Source organism: Protopterus annectens, chromosome 4.part1, assembly GCF_019279795.1.
Source record: "Protopterus annectens isolate FY-2018-M chromosome 4.part1, PAN1.0, whole genome shotgun sequence".
NCBI classification, from domain to species: domain Eukaryota; kingdom Metazoa; phylum Chordata; order Ceratodontiformes; family Protopteridae; genus Protopterus; species Protopterus annectens.
The window spans coordinates 234967173-234988699 of NC_056734.1; the positions used below are offsets into that span (position 1 = coordinate 234967173).

General features: G+C 37.6%; 1 protein-coding gene across 2 annotated transcripts in view; it reads right to left on the reverse strand.

The window, feature by feature from the left end:
- LOC122800825 (procollagen-lysine,2-oxoglutarate 5-dioxygenase 2-like) overlaps nt 1-21527 on the reverse strand; it is an 816734-nt gene that overhangs the window by 54476 nt on the left and 740731 nt on the right. For both annotated transcript variants that reach the window (XM_044070112.1, XM_044070111.1), the window contains one exon: nt 14617-14763. In XM_044070112.1, coding sequence (XP_043926047.1) covers nt 14617-14763 — 147 coding nt within the window. The remainder of the gene's footprint in view (nt 1-14616; nt 14764-21527) is intronic.

Below are 21527 nucleotides of genomic sequence, written 5' to 3' on the forward strand. Positions count from 1 at the left end.
CACTATTAGGTTTTACCTCATATCATGCTCCGCCCCAAAACCGACCACACCACAAAAGGAGGTGTATCCATATTCATAAAGGATACCCACACCTCCAGGTTGGTGGCAATGCACTAAGCTGAAACCATCCAGGTGCAACTAACCATAGGCAAAACTGCTCTACAAATTGTAGCATGCTACAGGCCACCCTCTCAAACTCAGGAACCCCACACAGCCTTCCTGAAGACACTGGAGGGTATAAATGTATCTCCAAACACCATCATATTGGGTGACTTCAACTACCCGAATATAGACTGGGAACATTACTCAAGCCCTAACTTTCTAGCCCAACGGTTCCTGGAGTTCATAAATTCAAATGCCATGGAACAGCTAGTCACTGTTCCCACGAGAGGAGAAAATATACTAGATCTCATTATCACAAACATGGGGACAAAATGCTCCACACCGGAAGTATATCCCTCATTGGTGAGATCTGATCATAAACTAATCTCACTGGAAATCCACATCCCGCCCCCACCCCAAACAAAAAAGACCACAGTGAAGAACTTCTCTAAAGCAAACTTCACACTACTCAAGACTGGTGTGGTATCCTTCAAGGCCCCTGAGCCAGTGGAAACCACAACCAAAGCTGGAAGCCCTTACAAATGCCTTCTATGAACACCTCCAGGACTGCATGGATCAGGCAATCCCAAATAAAACCAAGACTCTTTCCACAAAGGGCAAACATCCAGTCTGGTGGACCCCAGCCATTAACAAACTTTACAATAAGAGGAGAAAGCTATTACATGATAGAACAAAATCCATAAAAGGGAAGTCACCCCTGATCATTATTAGTAAAAAATACGAGCACTCATAAAATCAACTAAGGCCAATTTTGAGAGAAAAATTGCCATGGATTCAAAGGACAATCATAAGGCCTTTTTCAGCTATGTTAGGAACCTGGGTGGAAACTCCCAGATATGCTCAGAATTAGTCCAAAATGATACAAAAATCACTGAACCCACAGACATTGCCAACATACTGGCAGACAGGTTCAGTGCAAACTTCACCCTCTCCCCTAAAGGAGAGATAACTATCCCAGCAGAGTGTAGCCTCCCAGACATCTCAAATGTGAAAGCTGCTCTCTAAAGCTAAAAACACAGCATCAATGGGACTGGATGGTGTACGAGCTAAATGAGGACTTAAACCCACACATAAGGCAGCTGTTTAATCTCAGCCTTACCACAGGATACATGCCCAAGGAGTGGCGGCAACTGTGGTCCCACTCCAACAAGTCTAGTCTGCAAAGCTATGGAGAAGATCATAATGGAGCTCATAAACAAAGATATAGGGACTTGCAGACATTGGACCCGACCCAGTTTGGGCAGATCATGCCTTTTGAACTTGGTCAACTTCTTGAAACAGTCACCAAGGCCATTGATGAGGAAAGGCAGTCCATACAGCCTACCTTGACCTTGCAAAGGCACATAATACCCCACTTGGGTATTGTAGAAAAACTTACCAGCTTAAATGTAAACCATATGTCACAAGATGGGTTGCAAACTGGCTTAAGGACAGAACCCACAGGGTTAGAGTTGCTGGCGCTATGTCAGACTCCAAGCCGGTCACAAGTGGTGTCCCACAGGGCTCGGTCCTTGGGGCATCTACTTCTCAGAAGTACAGGCCAACATGGGAGGACTTTGACAAAGTTTGCAGACGACTGCAAACTGGGCACCATAGTGGAAAGTGCATCGGACACGGATATCCTTCAGAAGGGACTCACGGAAACAGATAGCTGGTGCCAGAGCCATGGCCTGAAGTTAAACGCCAAAAGATATATAGTCATACCCTTCGGGAAAAACAAGGTAACCCCAAGCTGCCATATAGGTGGCAATCCACTAAGCACAGAAGAGGTTATCAGGGACCTGGGGACCCAGGTTGACAGTGGCCTTTCTTTTGACACTCACGTTGCTAAAGTGGTTAGAAAGACCTTCTACATTGCCCACCTGATCATGAAGGGATTCACATCCAGATCTAGTGAGGTCATTGTTCCCCTGTACTCTTCACTTATCAGACCAATGATCGAGTACAATGCCCCATTCGGGATGTATCTCATCCGACATCTGCAGCAATTGGAGAGACCCCAAAAGTTCCTCACCAAAAGGATAAAGGGACTCCAAAATCTGTCATATGCTGCCAGATTGAAGAAACTCCAGCTCTATTCAGTTGCATACCGTCTGCTCAGAGGTGACATGTGCCTGACATACAAGGCCATGTCCAACCCAGAATTAATGGACATGCTCCACCTCAAAATCCAAATCCACCAAAACCACTAGAGCAAGCGACTTAAACCTTAGCACGGATATAAATAGGATGTGCTGGAGGGATAGATTTATCACTCAGAGACACCCTATGCTGTGGAATAAAATCCCGATCCATGTGAGGCAGAGCACCTCGCTGGCTCTGTTCAAGAGAAATCTTGACCTGTGGATGGGAGATCGTAGGTTTATCCCGGGCATCATCTCTGTGTCACTGCTGGACAGAGGCACAACAAACTAATGGGCACAGTATTTTTTCATATAAAAAATTTGGGCTAGGCTTATAAATGCCATAGGGCAGATAGCCTAGTATAAACCTATGAACCTATGAACCTATACATATGGCAAGGGTAAGACCCATTCATGAGTTAAACAATCCTAGCTGTGGAAGAAAGCATTGTAATTGTCCCCAAAGACTACCTAAGAATGATAACATTTGAATGGAATGTAACCACCAAAGGAAACAAAAATGTGTATATGCTGAAACTATGCAAATTGGCTCATAGTTTTACATGGATTTATTTCATACATTTGTGTTCTTGTCATAGGATCGTAGAATTGCATATACCATCACAGTATTTCACTGATGCTGTCAGGTTTCTGCTCCTATTATACATACGAGCTAAAAGATACCGATTCTCTACATCACATGATGTCAATGCGCAATGTATGCTCAATGCTACTGAGATTCCCTTGAGGCAGCAAAGAGCAGTGCTTGCACTAGGAATCATCACAATGCTTTATCTTTATTTATCAAAGAGCAGACCTAGCACTATGAATCATCAAAATGGTTTATTTTTATTTATTTGTCTTTATTTATATAATTATTTATCTTAACTGCTCTCCATGGAACTTTTCCAGATGGGAGTCACACAGGCAGACAAAATGGCAAAGGAAATAAAACACTAGACCACAGGAAGGAGCTTGTTAACAGCTCATACCTTTAATTCTGGATGCCAAATGCCACACAAACTTCAAACAGACAAAATTAAAGTATAAATTATATTTTTGCATCCCCTTACTTATGCATACCAACTTTACAGTTACACGTGCATTGGCAAAAAAAAAAAAAATCTTTGAAATATTGCTGGCACATGCATAAAACCATTCCAGCAGTGAATTCTTATGGGAAGTACTGATTGTAGATTATACATCAATATATGGAAATCAATGAGTTTCAGCTTGTCCAGTAGGACTTCCACAGCAATCCATAGTCAATACAGAATGTGTGCCAAGTGCTTCTGGGTCCATCATGAGTGATTATAAGGTAATCTTGCATCAGAAGTAAATGTGTGTGCTTTTAGCTACCTAGGCTCTTTTCAATGATCTCACAGCAAGTAAATATCAACAATGATTGCATCTATCTAGTTGTTCCGTAATGGGGAATGTGGGCTGTTCCACACAGGTACACAATCATCCAAAGTCTAAAGAAGTACATAAAATATGCATGTTTTAAAATTTTTTGTTTCATACAAAAATGTATTCTCTGTATCAGAATAGTTTTTGTTTCTCTGTCTTTTATTAAAAGTAACATTAACCATGAATCCCAGCAGTTAACAACCTAAAACTAACATCCAACATTGTATTCATATTTTTTTCAAAATTGTTCATCTATGGTAGTTTTTAAAACAACACTTGACTTTGTTTTATTATTGTATTTCCAGAACACACCTATTATAGATTTACAGGAAACGTACTTGCTGCAGCCTGAAATATGGAGTCTCCAAATGTCAAAACAGGACATTTGCGAGCTTCTTCCAGTCAGTGGTTCACTATATTAGGATTAAGTCAAACAATGAATGAAATGTGGAGTGGTTTTACTTTTTCTTGAAGCCTTTTGCCTCTTTTCTGAGTCTGTATAATCTTGGAGTAGTAAGGCCTTTTTTGTGCATCTCCATATATATATATATATATATATATATATATATATATATATATATATATATATATATATATATATATATATATATATATAAAAATCCATCCTTGTTAAATCAGACCATAACTTAACGACCTTTTCTTTTAACATTACAGCTACTTCTCATGTAAATATCTTCTTAAAAGCAAACCTTCTTGACTTACTTTATTACCTAAACAAATTTTGTTGCAGTTCTCCTTAAATGGCTTTCAATTGCTAAAGCTGCTACCTATTCCTCTGACAACAACTACCACTTTAATAAATGTATTAGTAAGACAGTCTCTATTCACATCAAATAAATGTAGAAATAAACCCCTATGATAGAATATTCTCATTAGTGAATTATACAACAAAACTAAGAAACTGCTTAATGCTTGTAAAAGATATCATTCTACCTACCATAAGAATACACTTATTCAAACCAGCAATGAGCTGAAGGGAACCATTTGGAAGCTCAAAGATGAAAAGAATTTAGAATAGCCACTAAAGCCAAAACTAGCTACAAACCTTTTTAAGTATGTTAGGAACATAAAAAAACACCGAACAATAATCAGAGCTAGTCCACAATTATACTTCAGAATCTGACTCGAAGGACATGGCTAATATCCTACTTGACAGATTTAGTGAACACTTTACCCACGGGTATAGGTATTCCACAGATTCCACAAATCGCAGCCACACATATTAACTAGGGAACAAACTCTCTCAGCAATTTCAAAAGCTAACACCACCTCTTCCATGACCCCAATAATATACTGGTTTGCCTTATTATCTGTGCCGCTTATGGCCTACCTGATCCCCTACTTAACCCCTTTAATCTAAGTTGTTCCACTGATTACACACCTGAAGCAAATAAAACAGTCATTGTAATGCTGTTAAACAAAGGTTCCCTGATGACAGTCCCTGATAAATATAGACCTATTAGTCTTATTAGACTTATATGAAAATCTATGGACTGTATTATCTCAGAGCTCTTTAATCTGGACATTAAAAAGGTCTCATCCCAGGACCACATCAATCTGGCTTTTTTAAACAAAGGTCCTGCCTATTTAACCTCATTAAACTTCTTTGGAAAAGTAATCAAAACATTGCATAGTGGTTTTGCAGTACATTCAGCATATCTTGATATGCCCAAGATCTTTGACTCTAATACCCATGCAGGCATTATTGAAAGTCTTGTAAATCAACATATAAATCTTTTAATTTTGGAGTGGATAGTTAACTGGTTGTTTGATAGAACCCATGTGGTTGGAGTCACAGGAGCCATTTACAAAAGACAAAAAATAAAAGCTCCACTGGTGTAACAGGTAGTGTTGGCCCTGCCCTATTCTCAGACCTGCAATCAACATTACTAGTCTACGGACTTCTATGTTTACAGGTGATTGCAAATTGGGTGCTGTTAATTAATCTTCCACTGACTTATATTGCTCCAATGTGGGTTAGGCCATGTTAACAACTTATGCAAGGACAACGTTCTCAATTTAAATGAGAAAAAAATGTGTCATAGTTAATTTTAGTAAACAAAACAATTTCAAATACCATACAGGTAACTCACACACAGATAGACACACACACACATAGACACACAGGCACAGACACGTGCACACACAATCACACACACACACACACACACACACACACACACACACACACGCACGCACGCACGCACACACACACACACACACACACACACACACACACACACACACACACACACACACACACACACACACACACACACCTCTAGTCAAACACTGTTGTACTGTTGTAAGGGATATAGGCACTCTCCTTGACGATTCCTTATCATTTGACCATAATGTCTCCACAACAGTAGAAAAAGCCTTTTATCTGGCTCATCTGATTTCCAAAGTCATCTCCACTAGATCCAAAAATGTCTTAATTCCCCCTTATGCATATCTCATCAGACCCATCACTGAACATATATCTTTTGGTATGTACTTATCTAAACATATTACTCAACTTGTAAGACATCATGAGATACATTACTGAAAATATCAATAACTTCAACAATCTTAGTTATTAGGACAGACAGGCACTCTACTCTCTATACTCACACTTATAGCTCCTCCATGGTAATGCATCTTTAGCTTTGAGAGCCATGTAACATCCAACTCTTTTTGACCTCCTATTTCTTCATAGAACAGATAGTACCTCCAGTACCTAGTAAAAGGAACTGAACCTTCATCAACAGATAAATATGACAGATTGGTATGATACATTACATATAAATCACCCTTGACACCCTCACTATAAGTCTAGGTAAATGGATGGCCAGCCACAAATTTTCCTGTCTTGCCCTCCTTGAGGCGGGAGGGAAGTTTTGAATGGGTGTTTCTTGACTAGATGTGTAATGGTCTGCAGTGTGATTGCCTAGAACTTGCCTGTGAATCTATGAACCTACATTTACAGACTGGGGGTGTGGTGCTTTCTTGTCTTTTGCAACTTCACAACTGCTAATGCCTTGTGACTGCAATGTCCTGAGGTTTTAGATATTTTAGTTTATATTAATTGTTTGTTGACCAAATGACACAATTTGTCACATTAGTCTCTAGATTTACTCCCACTAGAATCTAAAAACTAGCAAATATCTATCAGATATGATTCAAAACATTAACTCTCATCCATTTATTAATAAATTGATTAATTAATTCATTCTGTCATTCATTAACCAACATTTCCTTTTTCCTATTTAGGGTCTTGATGGAGCCAGACCCTATCCTGGCAGATAAAAGGCCTAAAGCTTAGAAGCAATTCTAAGCAAAACACCAACCCATTTCATGATGCACACATGCTTATGAGATGGCTTGTGCAAGTGCGCACACACACACATACACACACACACACACACACACACACGCTTGTGCAAACACAAAACCCATTTGAAAAAAATTGCCTAGTCAACATGTTAGCATGTATTGTGCAAGTGGGAGGTAACTGCAGTCCACAGAGAAAATGTAAATAGAGCCAAAGACAAGTACTCCATACAGAAGGACTACAAAGCTTGACATGAGGTATGGTAGTGGTCATGACCTCTCTTCATCTGTTAAATACACATTACTTTTTCTTACAGATTTGAACATATATTTTCTAACTGTTGTAATATCAGGACTCTGATGGAGATGATTCTACAATATTAAATGATCAGACAGTCATTTCAACAAAACACATTTCAGTGACATACTTGTTTCAGCATAACTTACTAATTAGAATAAATCTCATCAAAAAGAATGTTCTTTTAATAGTCAAAAAAAATTCCAGAAGAGCAGATTCCCCCCACATACCTCATGAAGGGGAATGTACCCTCCACATTCTATTTTCATATTAAAAACGCTGACACTACTGCATCTTAAGAGAGGACATTTCCTCACCTGCAGCAGTCCTCATAGGTCTAGGTCACTAACCTACACAGTAACCCCCTACCACACATGCACAAATCTATACATGTGGACCCTCCTACATGAGCACATATATAAACACACAAGCACGTATACACACATGCACCACATGTATACCACACACACATAAAGGTACACCTGCACACAACTGACTACATAGTCCCCGTTTCACACACACACACACACACACACACACACACACACACACACACACACACACACACACACACACAAACATACATAGATACACACACACACACACACACACACACACACACACACACACAAACACACACAAAAACACATATACATGTACACACAAACATACATGCACTTAGCTACATATGCATACATATAATTAGTAACAGTCACACAAAAATATGTGCACAGATGCACAAAAGACACACACACACACACACACACACACACACACACACACACACACACACACACACACAGAAACATACATATGCACCTGAATACAAATGCATACATGTACTTATAGATACAGACCAGATGCGCACACACACACACACACACACACACACACACACACACACACATGCACACACACATGCACCAGGACACAAATGCATACATTTACTTATATACGCAGAGACACACACACACACAAACACAGACATTACTCAGAAAAGTGGTCTTAGTCAAATAATGTGATTTTTCTAAATTCAATGTAATGAGAATCACTGAATCTCATTTTGACAAGCTGACTATCAAAAAATATGATTAGAAGGTGCAGTAACTTGTACAAAAATTAGACTGTAGCTGCTTTATTCCCTTCACATTGAAAGCTTATCATGCATACAGTTTTCAGATGTTTAGTAAATCTTTTACTACAAAATGTGAAAATTGTTTCAGAAGGTAGTTTTGTCTAACTAGTGAAGAAGAATACATTAAAATGGCCCTTAGAATGCTATAAACACATTCAGTCATTGCATTTTTCTCTGAATGAAAAATGCAGTGTATATTAAAGTTATAAACAGTCATTATTGATATAATATCAAAATTAATGTCAACCTGTTTCTGTGTATTACAGGGATGGAGCCCTGTTTGTGACCATGATGACCTAGGAAAGATTAGCACCCTATGCCTTGGAGAAGCTGGGGGAGTAGGACAGAAAGGATTGGCATTTTGTCAGCTCACCCATTCCAGGAAAGAGGGGTGGGACTTATGCCAGCAATCTGGCAGCCCTGCGATGATGGAGGTATAGTACAACCACAAGGAAGACTGCCATTAAATTTCAGCCTTAGAGTTTAAGGCTGGAGCTACATGATGTTACATGCAGTGATATGTGTGATATCAGAAACTCTATCCAGTCAGAGCATCACAAAAAAAAATCCCCTGCATACGTGACAGCATAGATAATGCTGTAAAAATGTGCCCCCTGTTTCCATGTCCCCTTCCCAAAGTGGCTACAGCCAATGCAGTTCCAGCCCTGAGTGACAGTAAGTTAGCAGCAATCACCTTGTATAACTACTTGTTACTTACTTAGTGTAATTTTTTATGCATTTTATTTATAAGTTGTAGAACACTATAATTCCTTTGTTAACTTATTATTTTTAATTTGTAAGGAGCTTTTCCCCCCGGGTCTCCACTGAAAATGGGCTTTCAGCCCAGTCGGATAGTAACAAATGTAAATAAATAAATGTAAATAAATAAATAAAGAAGTAAACTGGAGAGAAAGTGGCAGATGTTGTTGTTGTTCTCTTTCGGCTTTTCCCGGTTAGGGGTCGCCACAGCGGAACTCCAGTCCGCTAATGACTGGCAATAGAGTTTTACATGCCGAGTTGCTGGCCCTGACGCACAACCTTCAATGAAGGGACACCCATTCATGTATTTCTCCACACAGAAGATGCTCTAGCTGAGAATCAAACAGGACAACGTCTTACTGTGGAAAAAAGTGGCAGATGGTTTTATGGAAAGTATGCAGTAGGAGATGTGTAAAAAAATTGAAGTCAACATTTATATGCCCATAAAGTTTCATTTTCAAGATCTTTTAAAACAACAAAAAAATGCAAGAAATTTGAACCATTTTACATAAAACATGAGGAAACTGGTTCAGAATTACCTCTATGATCCTGATTCCCTTATGTTGCCTTTCTGTGAATATGTTCCATGTTATTTTCACTTCCACTGGGCAGCCTTTCTCTTAACAAGTTTCATATTATTTCCATTACAGTGTGAGAGTACAATTAAGGGGTGTAGAAGTTAAACAGCTTGTAATTTCATTGTTATGATGTAGTGGTTTGGGGATTTTTTTCCCTTTATGATGTAGGACTTTGTGCTTTATTTGACAGAGTTTACATTCTACAGAGGAACTAAAAATTGAAAATGCCACTCTTCAATTACCTTTCAAAATAAAACATAAGCCTGAGTGTAATTCAGAGATGAATGCCTTTATAGCTCATCCAAAAAACTATGCAGAAAAGTAAAAAAAAAAATAACTCCACTCCTTACAAGCTCTCGTCACCCTAGTGAATGCTGATGTGTGTGCAATCACTGACACTTGGTTTAAAGACGTGAAGAACACCTTTTAGTGCAAAGCTATAATGACTTTCATACATTTAGATCAGCTACTACACAGGCAGGGACTAAAGCCGAAGGTTACTTGATTTACATCAAAAATAAATATACCTCAAATTTGGTCAAACAAGACAATGCACTTGTGCTTCTCCATGTTCAACTCACCATAAACAAAATCCTATATCACTTCCTTGAAAACCACTGGCCCATGCCTATGACCCAGGAAACCCATAACACATATTTAAGCTTACTGAAAACACTCAACATCCATGGAATGTGGACATCATTTGTCTACAGTAGAGGGGAATCTTTCTATGTTGTACAATTTATAAACAAAGGTATGACATCTACGCCCAAGGGAATCATTGTTCCACTGTATTCAGCTTCAATCAAGAGTCATCATTGAGTGCAATGCCCCATCAGTATGTACTTAACCAAGCACATCCAACAACTGGAACATCCACAGAGGTTTCAAACTGACTGCCTTAAACCCCTATCCCAGTACTCAGTCTCCTACAGGCTGTTGAGGGGACAACTATGCCTGGCATACAATACATTGCCAGACTCCACCCAGACTGCATATCTGAAAAATAAACTGCATCAGAATTACCCATTATAAATACTTAAACTTTGCCTGTGATATAAATAGAGCCTGCTGGAGAGACAGGTGTGTATTCCAGAGACTACCCCTTGTCTGGAACAGGCTCCCTATCCATGTGAAGCAGAGTTTCTCCCTAACCTAATCCAAGTGTAACTTGGACAATGGAATGGGGAAAAGTAAATTCATATCTGGTTTAGCACCTATATCTATAATGGACATAGACAGCTTGTAAATGGTTAATCTCCCAGGCACCTACTTGCAAATGTTTCATCTCACAAACCCCTGCTTACACTTACCAAGGATACCAGAACTTGTCGGAGATTTGGGATGGATGGCAAGGCTTAAAAAGGCCTCCATGAACACTGGGTTCCTATTATGTGATCAAAATTTTGAAACTTCGAACATGACAATATCGAACTTGTCTGTTCGAAGTTTCAAAATATCAAACACGGAAAAAAAAAAATAAAAAAAAAACATGCAACAGTAAATTAACTGCTGCAACAGGGGGCAAGCCCCCCTGTACCCCCCACATCCCCCACTCTTTAAATATACCAACTCCGAGATTGCACTACAGTGCAGTAAAGGGAAATATTCCCTTTCTGCACTATAGTGCGGTCTCAGAGTTGGTATATTTAAAGAGCGGGGGATGTGGGGGGTGCAGGCCCCCATGTGTGGGGTGCTTGCAAGGGTTTGTTTTACTTGTAATTTTTTTTTTTTTTTTTTTTTTTATGTCTTCGAACTTCTGCAAGTTCGACTATATGGTTTCGACCATATAGGGTTCAAACTTGTTGAAGTTCGATCACGTAATAGGAACCCGTGGACATTAGCCTATACATACATTAGAACCTATGAACCTATGACCCACCTTAAACTGAAGTGCAAGATGGTTTAGTTATATTAGTTCATAAATGTACAACAATGCTTCTTTGTTTTAATTATGCAACCAGCTCTTTAGTTCTTCTTTACAGATTCCTGCCATGTCTTATATTAGCTCCACAATCAATAGAAATAGCTGTCTAACAGCACACCCAGAGACAGGAAGCTGCTATTTAGTCTCTGGAAAATATATAAATATGCTGTTCACAGAAAAAGGACAAGCAGTAACTGTTTGCTCACTGGAAAATGCCTGAGGTCATTCTGTCCTAAGCAACACCATGCATCTCTGCAGAAAGTTACTATGAGGCATTTATGAGGTATAAAGATCACAGAACTGGTTTGGTTTTGAAGTTCCTTAGCTCCCTATATCTGTATGTATATGAAAGCCCGTGTCTAAATAAATTCTACCAGCAGCTTACCATTATAATGTTTTTCAGACCAATTTCAGAGTTATCTTGTATGGCAGATCGTATTTCCAAAACCCTTCTAACTGTTATGTGTCAGTATCCTGTTCTTGTAGCTTTTACTTGGTATATGTGTTAGTGAATTTTTCATGGATCCTTGATAACCTTTCAACAAAATATACTGTTTTATTGCAAACTGACTCTTATCTTACCTTACCCTTTCCTTTTATGTCTGAGTAATAGGTCTTTCAACACAAATAATGCCTTTGCTGGACCAGTTTTAAGCTGTCTTAAGCTTTGCTTATCTCCTGTTACTTCCCTGGATCAGCTTAAAGTATTAAGCTGAGCCAGAAATATGACAACGCATCTCTGACAGACTATTACAAGATAACTAAAAAAATCAGAAAAGGTTTTATCTGCATTAGAAAAAAAAATCTGAGAAAACACATATGCACACACTCACACATCTACTCTGTTGTTTTATTAACAATTTTCGCTAAATGTTTCAGTTCATGCATTCAGAGTATGTCTGTTACTTCAGATATACAGCATCTTTATATATACATAAAAATCATCAGTGATTTTGAAATACTGATGTAAGTCTTTGCATGTATTACTAAAACTGCCTTTACAGAACAAACTAGGCTACAATAATCAGAAAGGTTAAGAGTCAGAATGATACCTTTACAGAGATATAGATCCTTTTACTTAAGCGTGCCACTCCCCAACTTTTCCTCTATTCTTCTTCTTCTTATACTGAGCCATCTCTCATCCTACCATGACTCAATACTAGCTCTCAACATATCTCCAACTTTGTTCCAACCCCTTATTAATACTTCCTCCCTAATCTCTCCATACATTGCAACAGACCTATTCAATGATGCTGCTCACCTTTATCCCAGATATAGAACTCCATTTCAACTTAAATCAAAATAAAATTACTGGAAAGATGCTCTCCAAAAAATAAAAGCCAGTAATACCACAATATACTAAATTCCTCCTAGGAGGAGACACTCAACCAAATCCTGGCCCTCCTTACCACAACCGACATCAAGATACTTCTCTTCTACACACTACTCTAATACTACAACAATCAACCCTTAACTCCAATAATCCAGCGTTTGCATCCATAAGTATTAGAAGCATAAGAAATGAAAATATTACTGAACTACATGTCTGGTTACCCAACACAAGCTTGATATTCTTGCTATAGGTGAAACTTGGCTTAAACCCTGCATAAACAACTCCGAAATGATCACCCCCGGCCCCCCTGTTATAACATCATCCATAATGACCATATAAAGAAAAAAGGCGGTGGTATTTCTTTAATATTTCCTAACATCTACCACATTCCCCCCACAGCAAACCAGTACCAAAATTCAGTTCAGCACAGCTTTGTATTATCATCCTGAAAATAAAATGAACAAATATGCATTACTGTCCTCTACATCTCTCCTGATGACAATACAGCTACACTGGAAGATAGCCTACACTGGATATCCACAACAATTCCAAATAAAAATACTGCTAGGTGATGTAAGGGTCAGTTGGTTGGACATAAACTCTAACTCCCCAACATCTAGCATGGACTTAGATGTTTTCAAAGCTTGGCTTGAGGAACATAAAATAATCTGAACCCTTTAAATTAAAAGTGGATGAGGGAGGATAGGGCTGGCAGCATTACAGAGATGCAATGAAAGTAGAAGACAGGAAGGGTAAAGCCAAAACCTCCAGTACCCTCTCTGTCCTACCAGAGTGAAAGAATGCTCAGTTTTAATAAATTTTAAGTTTGTTCTGCTCATATTCTTAGTTATTTATTTATTTATGTATTTATTTACATTTGTTAACCGGGAATGCCCGACTGGACGTAGGTCCATTTTCAGCGGAGGCCCGGGGAGAAAAGCTCCACAGTTACAATAAACAGACAGTAGTTACATTGGATTACATAGCGATTAACAATTTAACATAGCAATCAATTACAAATATATTTACAGATGAAAAACATAGTACATCAGTAGACAACTAGAATCTTTATCTGTGAAGTACATAACAGACATTAACAGATGTTACAATAAGAAGTTCCTGACGTATAATAAGTACTAGGCTTATGAGCATCTGAGCTTGCTATAATCAAGGTAATTATTCTTTCATCTTCTTTTGGTTTATTTAAGATTGACCAAATTCAATGATGGCTCATTACCCTAATTTTAGCATCATATGTCAGTCTCCTTTGTGTCTGACAATAGCAATGGAATGCATCACTGCTTTCCATAAAAACATTGTACAAGAGCAACAACCCTGCACTGGTTTCTTTACATTGTAAGATTAATATAACTCTGCAGTTAGGGACAACCACTGCATTTCGACAGCTGTATCGGTTATATAAGACTGCACTTATACTGTTTTTTTTTCTTGTGTTTTTTTTTGTGTATTGTTCAGCACATGGCCTGGAACAAACCTCCCAATCTCTAAAACCTATAGTATAAATTTTGTTTTTTAGAATACAAATACAGAGATGCACACACACTCATATGCAGAATTAGGACAACAAAATTCTTACCTTCGTATAATACCCAGCAAACACTTTTAGTGTCACTGGAGCAATGAACTCCCTTATGAAGTGGAGCCATTCCTTGTCGAATTCTATTTGACTCATATGTATGTCATCAGTTGGTACATTTTCATAGCCCCCTGACAAACGGTGATCCTGTTATAGAAAAAAAAAAATCTACAGTGAGTTAAGTCCAACACATGTATCACTTTGTTTCATAGAAAATAGTGTTCGTTCAAAGATAAATTCTGCTAACATAACATTTATAAGCAGTAGTCCTAATGACTATATTAAGGGAATTTTAAATGTTCTATCACTGAATATCACACACCATGAAAATGCCTTATTAATTCTGCTTTTCTCTGCTATATCTAGCATGTACTTTAAGGCAATTCATAAAACAAATGGCTAGTCCAGTTAATAACCCAGCTAATGCACAGCAATAAATATAAGGTTTTGAGTTTTTCTCTTCTTAGACATTACAGAAACTAAAAAATGTATAATTTTGTACAAAATCAAAGAACCTTGAGAAGTTAGTTTATGATTACACAAGACATCCTGCTTGCAGCAGTTCTGCATCCACTGTGATATAGGAACTAATTAACACATCTCAATACAGAATTAAATTTATTCTTATTTATTTATTTTATATTTGTTGACTGGGTTTGTCTGACTGGGCTACAATTGCCCATTTTCAGCGGATGCCCGAGGAGAAAAACTCCAACAGAAAAATAGAAATCTTACATATTGAATACATATAGAATACATTCATCAGTACCACGCATTACTGCATTACAGTGTCATACATTACACTGTGGCAAGTGAAATACGTAAAGAAATGCATTCAGACACATACATTCATAATTACATACTATATACATAACAGTGCAATAGTTACATAGCCGAAATATTTTACTAGTTATGTTTGTACAGTGATGTAGCAAGAGGAGAAGATAAAGTACTAAGTTTCTTAATTGAAGGGAAGGAAGAGAGAAGGGAAGTAGAAGGTTATAGGGGAGTGTTTACGGGGGATAATTACATTGGCAGGTCCATTTTTCATGAAGGCATTTTATTGTAGCAGTTTTGAATTGATCGGGATGTTCAAGGGATCTTATATCTAGTGGTAGGCTATTTCATGCCTTGGAAGTGTTAAAGCTATAGACTAGGTGGCCCATTTTGGTCCTTGGTTTGTAGATTTTTAGTAGGCCTTGTTCAGAACTGTGGAGTAACCTAGTGGGTAGGTAATGAGAGATTAGAGATGAGATAGTTGGACAGAAAGAAGGTTTGTAGAGAATGGAGTGAATAATCTGAAATTGATTATACTGAAGCAGGTTAGCTAATTCTAGCCACTTTATTTCTTTTAGTAAGAGACAGTGATGAGGATATGGGAATAAATGAGGAAAAAAATCACATATTGCCTATAAAGAAAAATAATGTTTAAGTATGACTTTTTAATATCTCTTTATTTTGACATTAAATAATCCTCATTTATCAAATTAACCATATAGAATGAAACAAGATAACCTTTGACAATACAACCTATATTAGACAAAAAAAAAATTTTTAAATGTAAAAATATATTTCACATTCCTCCATAACATGTTCTTTCTTTGTACAGCATTCTATATACAGTGTTCATGTTGACCCACATCATGACTCAAATTATTGTTTATAAATCAACCCTTACCCGCTTTTAGCATTACAGACTTTATTTTACATATGCACTTAAAACACATTCAACAACCTTTATAACAGTGTAAGTGATTGATCCTGCCTTTCCTTTTATATTTGCAGTCTAACTAATAGACTGACATTGCTACCAGTTTCCTACCACTACCCAATAACCAATGTACTATCCAAATTAATCATCACCTCTATGTCTTCCCTAACCGGTCACCCCTTATTTTGAATTAGTGAGGAAACTATCTGGTTCTTTATGATATTGATTATACAGGAAGGATGGCATTTGTATTGCTTCTAAAAATATTGTTTGATACTCCAGTATTTTGAATGTAGCCCATTCGGGATCCTACTTTTCATGAGGCATTGTACATATTGTGCTTGTCACTGCTTTCCATGTCCTAAAAATATAGTTTAACAGTGGCAGACTAACAAACTACTCTAATCCATAGTAGTATATCTTTGTTTATCATATATCCTGGAAGAATTAGCTCAAGAATCCAAAAATCCATACTGTGCTTGTTTGGAAACAGTGTGGCCTATCTTAGACAGCCTTCTAGCTTAATGCCAACTGTTGTATGATCCAACTATATTGTCAGGAGAAATTCCATTTATTCTATATTTAACAAAAGATGGCAGGAGAATAATCATTAGTTAACAAAATTAGCTACTCCACTCTTAGGGTCTCACAGGATTTATTACCCTCCATCTATTCACTGAATCATAATCTTCTATAATCATTTAAGCAAAGCTGTGGCGTTTTGCTTCTGTCACTATGTTCTGGAAGTCTACCCAATGCAGGATCAATCACTGTGTTAAAATCTACCCTCTCCCACACTCAAAAAGGATGCCATTTACATTTTCTTTGTTTTCATCTACTGCCTTATATAAGTTAGTAAATGTGAGTGTATTATCTTTATTTGTGCCATAAGAATTCACCATCATGAGTGTTTGTCTCATTTTTTTAATGACAATTGCTCATTTACCTGTTACCTCCTTCAACCTGGACCAGCCCAGGGCCTTATGTAGGAGGGTTACCAGTCCCCCTCTTATCAGTTCCACAACTCATAAATAAAATCATCCACAGTCTCCCCTAAACAGATAGGTCCTTGTGGTGATAACCTGTAATGTGTAATCCCCAGAAGTGGTGAAAAACTGCCACAGTAGCATACTTTTTCCTGCTTTTGGACACCCTACCCCATGTCAACAACATTAATAACATTAATTATTATTCTTTGAAAATACATCAGAAAATGCAATATACTCTTTAAGCCTTTTGGTTTTCTAATACCATGACATAATATTTCAAATTAATGGGTGAATATTGAGCATTTTGGTCCAGTTTTGAATATTCCATCAATGCATTCCCACATCAAAAACTGTGCTACAAGCTGTGAACAACTTAGTTCCTAAAATATGATGTTGCAAATGAAGGATGAATCATCACATGGGATACAACTATGGAGCAGCACAACTAGAGTTAGTTAAAGAGTCTATAAAATGAGTTTGGTAAATATCAAAGCATAAGTCTGGGTTTAAGCTTTGGGGGATGCATGCTCAATTTTTCCAACTTTAAATGTATCATGCCAAAATATCAACATGCCATGTATTGATCTGATCTAATGACCTGTCCCAGTATCATTCAGCACTTTTCTCCTGAATGCAGTTCAGCTCAGTGACCAGAAAATCACCTTTGAGAATTGCATTATGACAGTACCATAATTCATATGGATGGCTATAATGCAAGGATTTGAAAGCTCAATCCAAAATAATGCACAATGGCCACATTACTGTATTACATTTAATACTGAAAACGGGTTTTTCATGTAGATGGCTCGATCTACATTTTCAGCAGAAGACTGCTGGCTCCACACAACACATCTGGGATATAAAGGGTTAAAGCACTGAGTGTGACCCAGCTGACTGAAGATTAGTTGGTGATGTGGGTACTACAGGAAATAGATGTGAAGAGTGGGGGGAGGGGTGAGTAGCTGTTGCAGGCTAGTCCTTTCTAAGGGTGGGAGACTGCTTCAGCCACTGTAATACTGATACTAATAGTAGAGGTGGGGGTGCTGGAGTAAAGCAGCACAAGGAACAAAATGTGCATCCTTACAACACTGTGTGCCACAGCCAGGGATGTGCAGTCTTGGAACCATGCTGGAATGGAGTCCACCTTCATTAACACTTCACTTCTTTGGTTACCATGAGGTATTGATTGTTACCACACAGCATGACTCTGACAACTGCCTGGATGAAGGCCTCTCAATGCCAAATTTTGCCAAGAGGAGGATTAATGGGCCAGATGTATAATGAGAGAAACAATGGTAAACAGATATCAGGATCACAGCATAAAAATGCATTTTAATCACATATTCAAACAATGCCAATATCATTGTGTGATGTATTCCCAGAAGGTTACTCACAGAGGCTGAGTAAATATGGACAAGCTTTCTGAATGCAGATATGAAAATCAGTGTTGAAGACCCTAAGGTTGATGGGGTACAGGAAAGTATGATACAGAACTGTTAATAATTATAAATAATATAATCCTCTGCTTAATTTAATATATCTTATGAAGATAGGTAAAGGCTGCCAGCCTAGCCAGATAGAATTTTGTAGATAATTCTGTCATTTGTAAATATTAACGTAAGCCGTAGGCTTATTCTCTTAAATGTAAAAAGACTGCATTGGATATTGAACTGCAAAAATGTAACAACAGTGCACTCTGCTGTAAGAAAGCTAAGTCAAGCATTTCATGACAGTCTTTGATGTCAAAATTCAGAGCTGATACGTATGGATGAAGGAATTCTGCCTATTGTTTTGAGGCTAGAGTTAATGGCTAGAATTTGCATGTATAAATGTCCTTTGTTACTCTGGTTTCTGATCAGGTGTAAATAATGTAAATTTAGTTTCTGTTAGCCTGGGAACATGAGAGAAGTGTGAAGAATGATGTCATGTGAAGCAGGCAGCTCTGTGTTATCAATTTCAAAAAAGAGAACCAGAGAGCTCTGAGCATTTTGTCTTGAGGACATCCAACATCACCAGCATTGTCTTGCTCTAGATGTAAGTTATTTAGAAATGTGTTTTCTCTTAGAAATAGCAAGGAATTAGGAAGATTAGACTAAGTGTTTTTCTGTGATGTCAGAATTTTTCTACTGTGTTATTTTAAGTATTTCTCTGTGATCTCTGAACTCTTGACTAGCACTGTGTAGTAAGAAGTATTGTCTTGTGTTTTTATTATTTATTATTACATTTTTTAAAACCTGTCAACTGTGGCTGTTTTGTGTAGAGATAATTTAAGCTCTTAAGAGTACTCGCATGTCTTTGGTAAAACTGTACAAAGCCACTCCCTGGGCTACACTACCTATTTGGATAATAATATTGCACAAGTAATAATTGGACACTCTTTAGCAAGGGCCTTTTTAGTAGCTGATAGGATTAGGTGGTGGCAGGTTGGTACTACCTTATTAAACTGGGAAGAAGGGCACATAGCTGGAGAAGCTGTGCCAGCCTTCCCCAGGAGTGTCTGTGTATTTGCATATAACTCATATCTCAAAGTGTGTGTGTGTGTGTGTGTGTGTGTGTGTGTGTGTGTGTGTGTGTGTGTGTGTGTGTGTGTGTGTGCGCGTGTGTGTGTGCGTCAGCTACTTGGGCAGAGACATGAAGCACTGGTAGGGCAGAGAGGGTACTGGAGGTTTTGGCTGGCCTACTCAGCTGAAATCTTAATCCTATAGCTGTATCACTGGGCAGTCTTATTGGGGAACTGGAGAGAAAGGGAGAAACCAACCCAAGACTGGCTATGATCTCTGTGTGCTCTTAAGGGAAATTGTATGTTACTGTGTGTGTATTTATTATCCTTTCCCTATATGGGTGCCCCTCACTGCTGTCAGTGGTGAGGACTGAGGCTCTTTGATTGCTGGGCCAGTGCAGGGGTGTCACATAAATTTCTTGTAATTTTGTTAAATTTCAATATTCACAATCCAGGCATTTAGGTTTTCATTTGAGAGGCATATTGATTTATGAACAAATGACACTATTACTGCAAATTTTTTTCTTGCTCAGTAATTCCATGAACTGTTTAAAATTAGATTTTTGGAAAATGGTGGATTCTAACTCTTTTAAACCCTGAAACAGAGTCAGAATGATGGCACATTAGAAAATACTATAACATACCCAAGTTATGGCCATATTGCAGTTGGTCTATATGCACATAACAATGATAACTTTCAATCCAGTAGTTTGAAATTTACAATAAAACTGTTGTTTTGTATCACATTATGGAAGCAATGCTGATATTCTAAGATAATGTAAATATCTTCCCTCCCTCCCCTACAAAGACTGTCCAACATACTTTGTGAACAGAATACCTAAGAAATAAAATAAAATCTTATAGAGAAATAGTTTCACTTTTCACTGCCTTGAAGTTCTTCATTTTTGATCTCAAGTCCTTAAATACAATTTCTGTGGTCTGTTTTTAGTTCAAGTCATCGTCCAGCATTAATAAATGAATGTTTACATTTGCTTTACAACTTCTTGAAATGATCTTACACCGCCTGTGATGAAAATCATCCTTTCTTTTCCAAGAGGCACAAATTGCCCTTTCTTCAAGCCCAGCTTGAGATGGCTTTATTTTTGTCTTTGCTTTGCTTTTATAGATCACATAGACTTCTATGACTACTACATGACTTGTTTTATGAACTCTACATCACTTCACTTTGGTTTCTGTCTGTACACTACATTAAGAAATACTGCATATGCATTTAACAGACTTAATGACAGTATGAGAAATTTTACATGCTGGTTTTCAGTATAACTTTTCACCTTAGTCAGCTAAGTGAACATTTGATTATTTTTTTTAAATCAAAGCACATCATCAAGACAGTGCAGAGTCATTATTTGGTAATTTAATAGTACAAGTTAGAAACTGTGCCATATGATGTTTATAATTCTAATGGTTGAATAAATATGCCAACATGCATTTGGATGCTAGCATTTAACTTGAACTGACCTGACTGGGATTAAATCACATGCTGTTGTGCTGAAAGCTGAATGTTCTGCCAAAAATGTTAGAAGTATAATTTTGTGCATCTGTGTTGTTTGGGAATAAAATCAAATATATTCTATGCATCATACTGTCTTGAGTAACAAATACTAATTAGAAATTACACTCATGTTACAGCAAAAAGTAAAAAATAAGTAGACCGCTAAGACCATGATAATGTTTATGTCCAGCTACATCT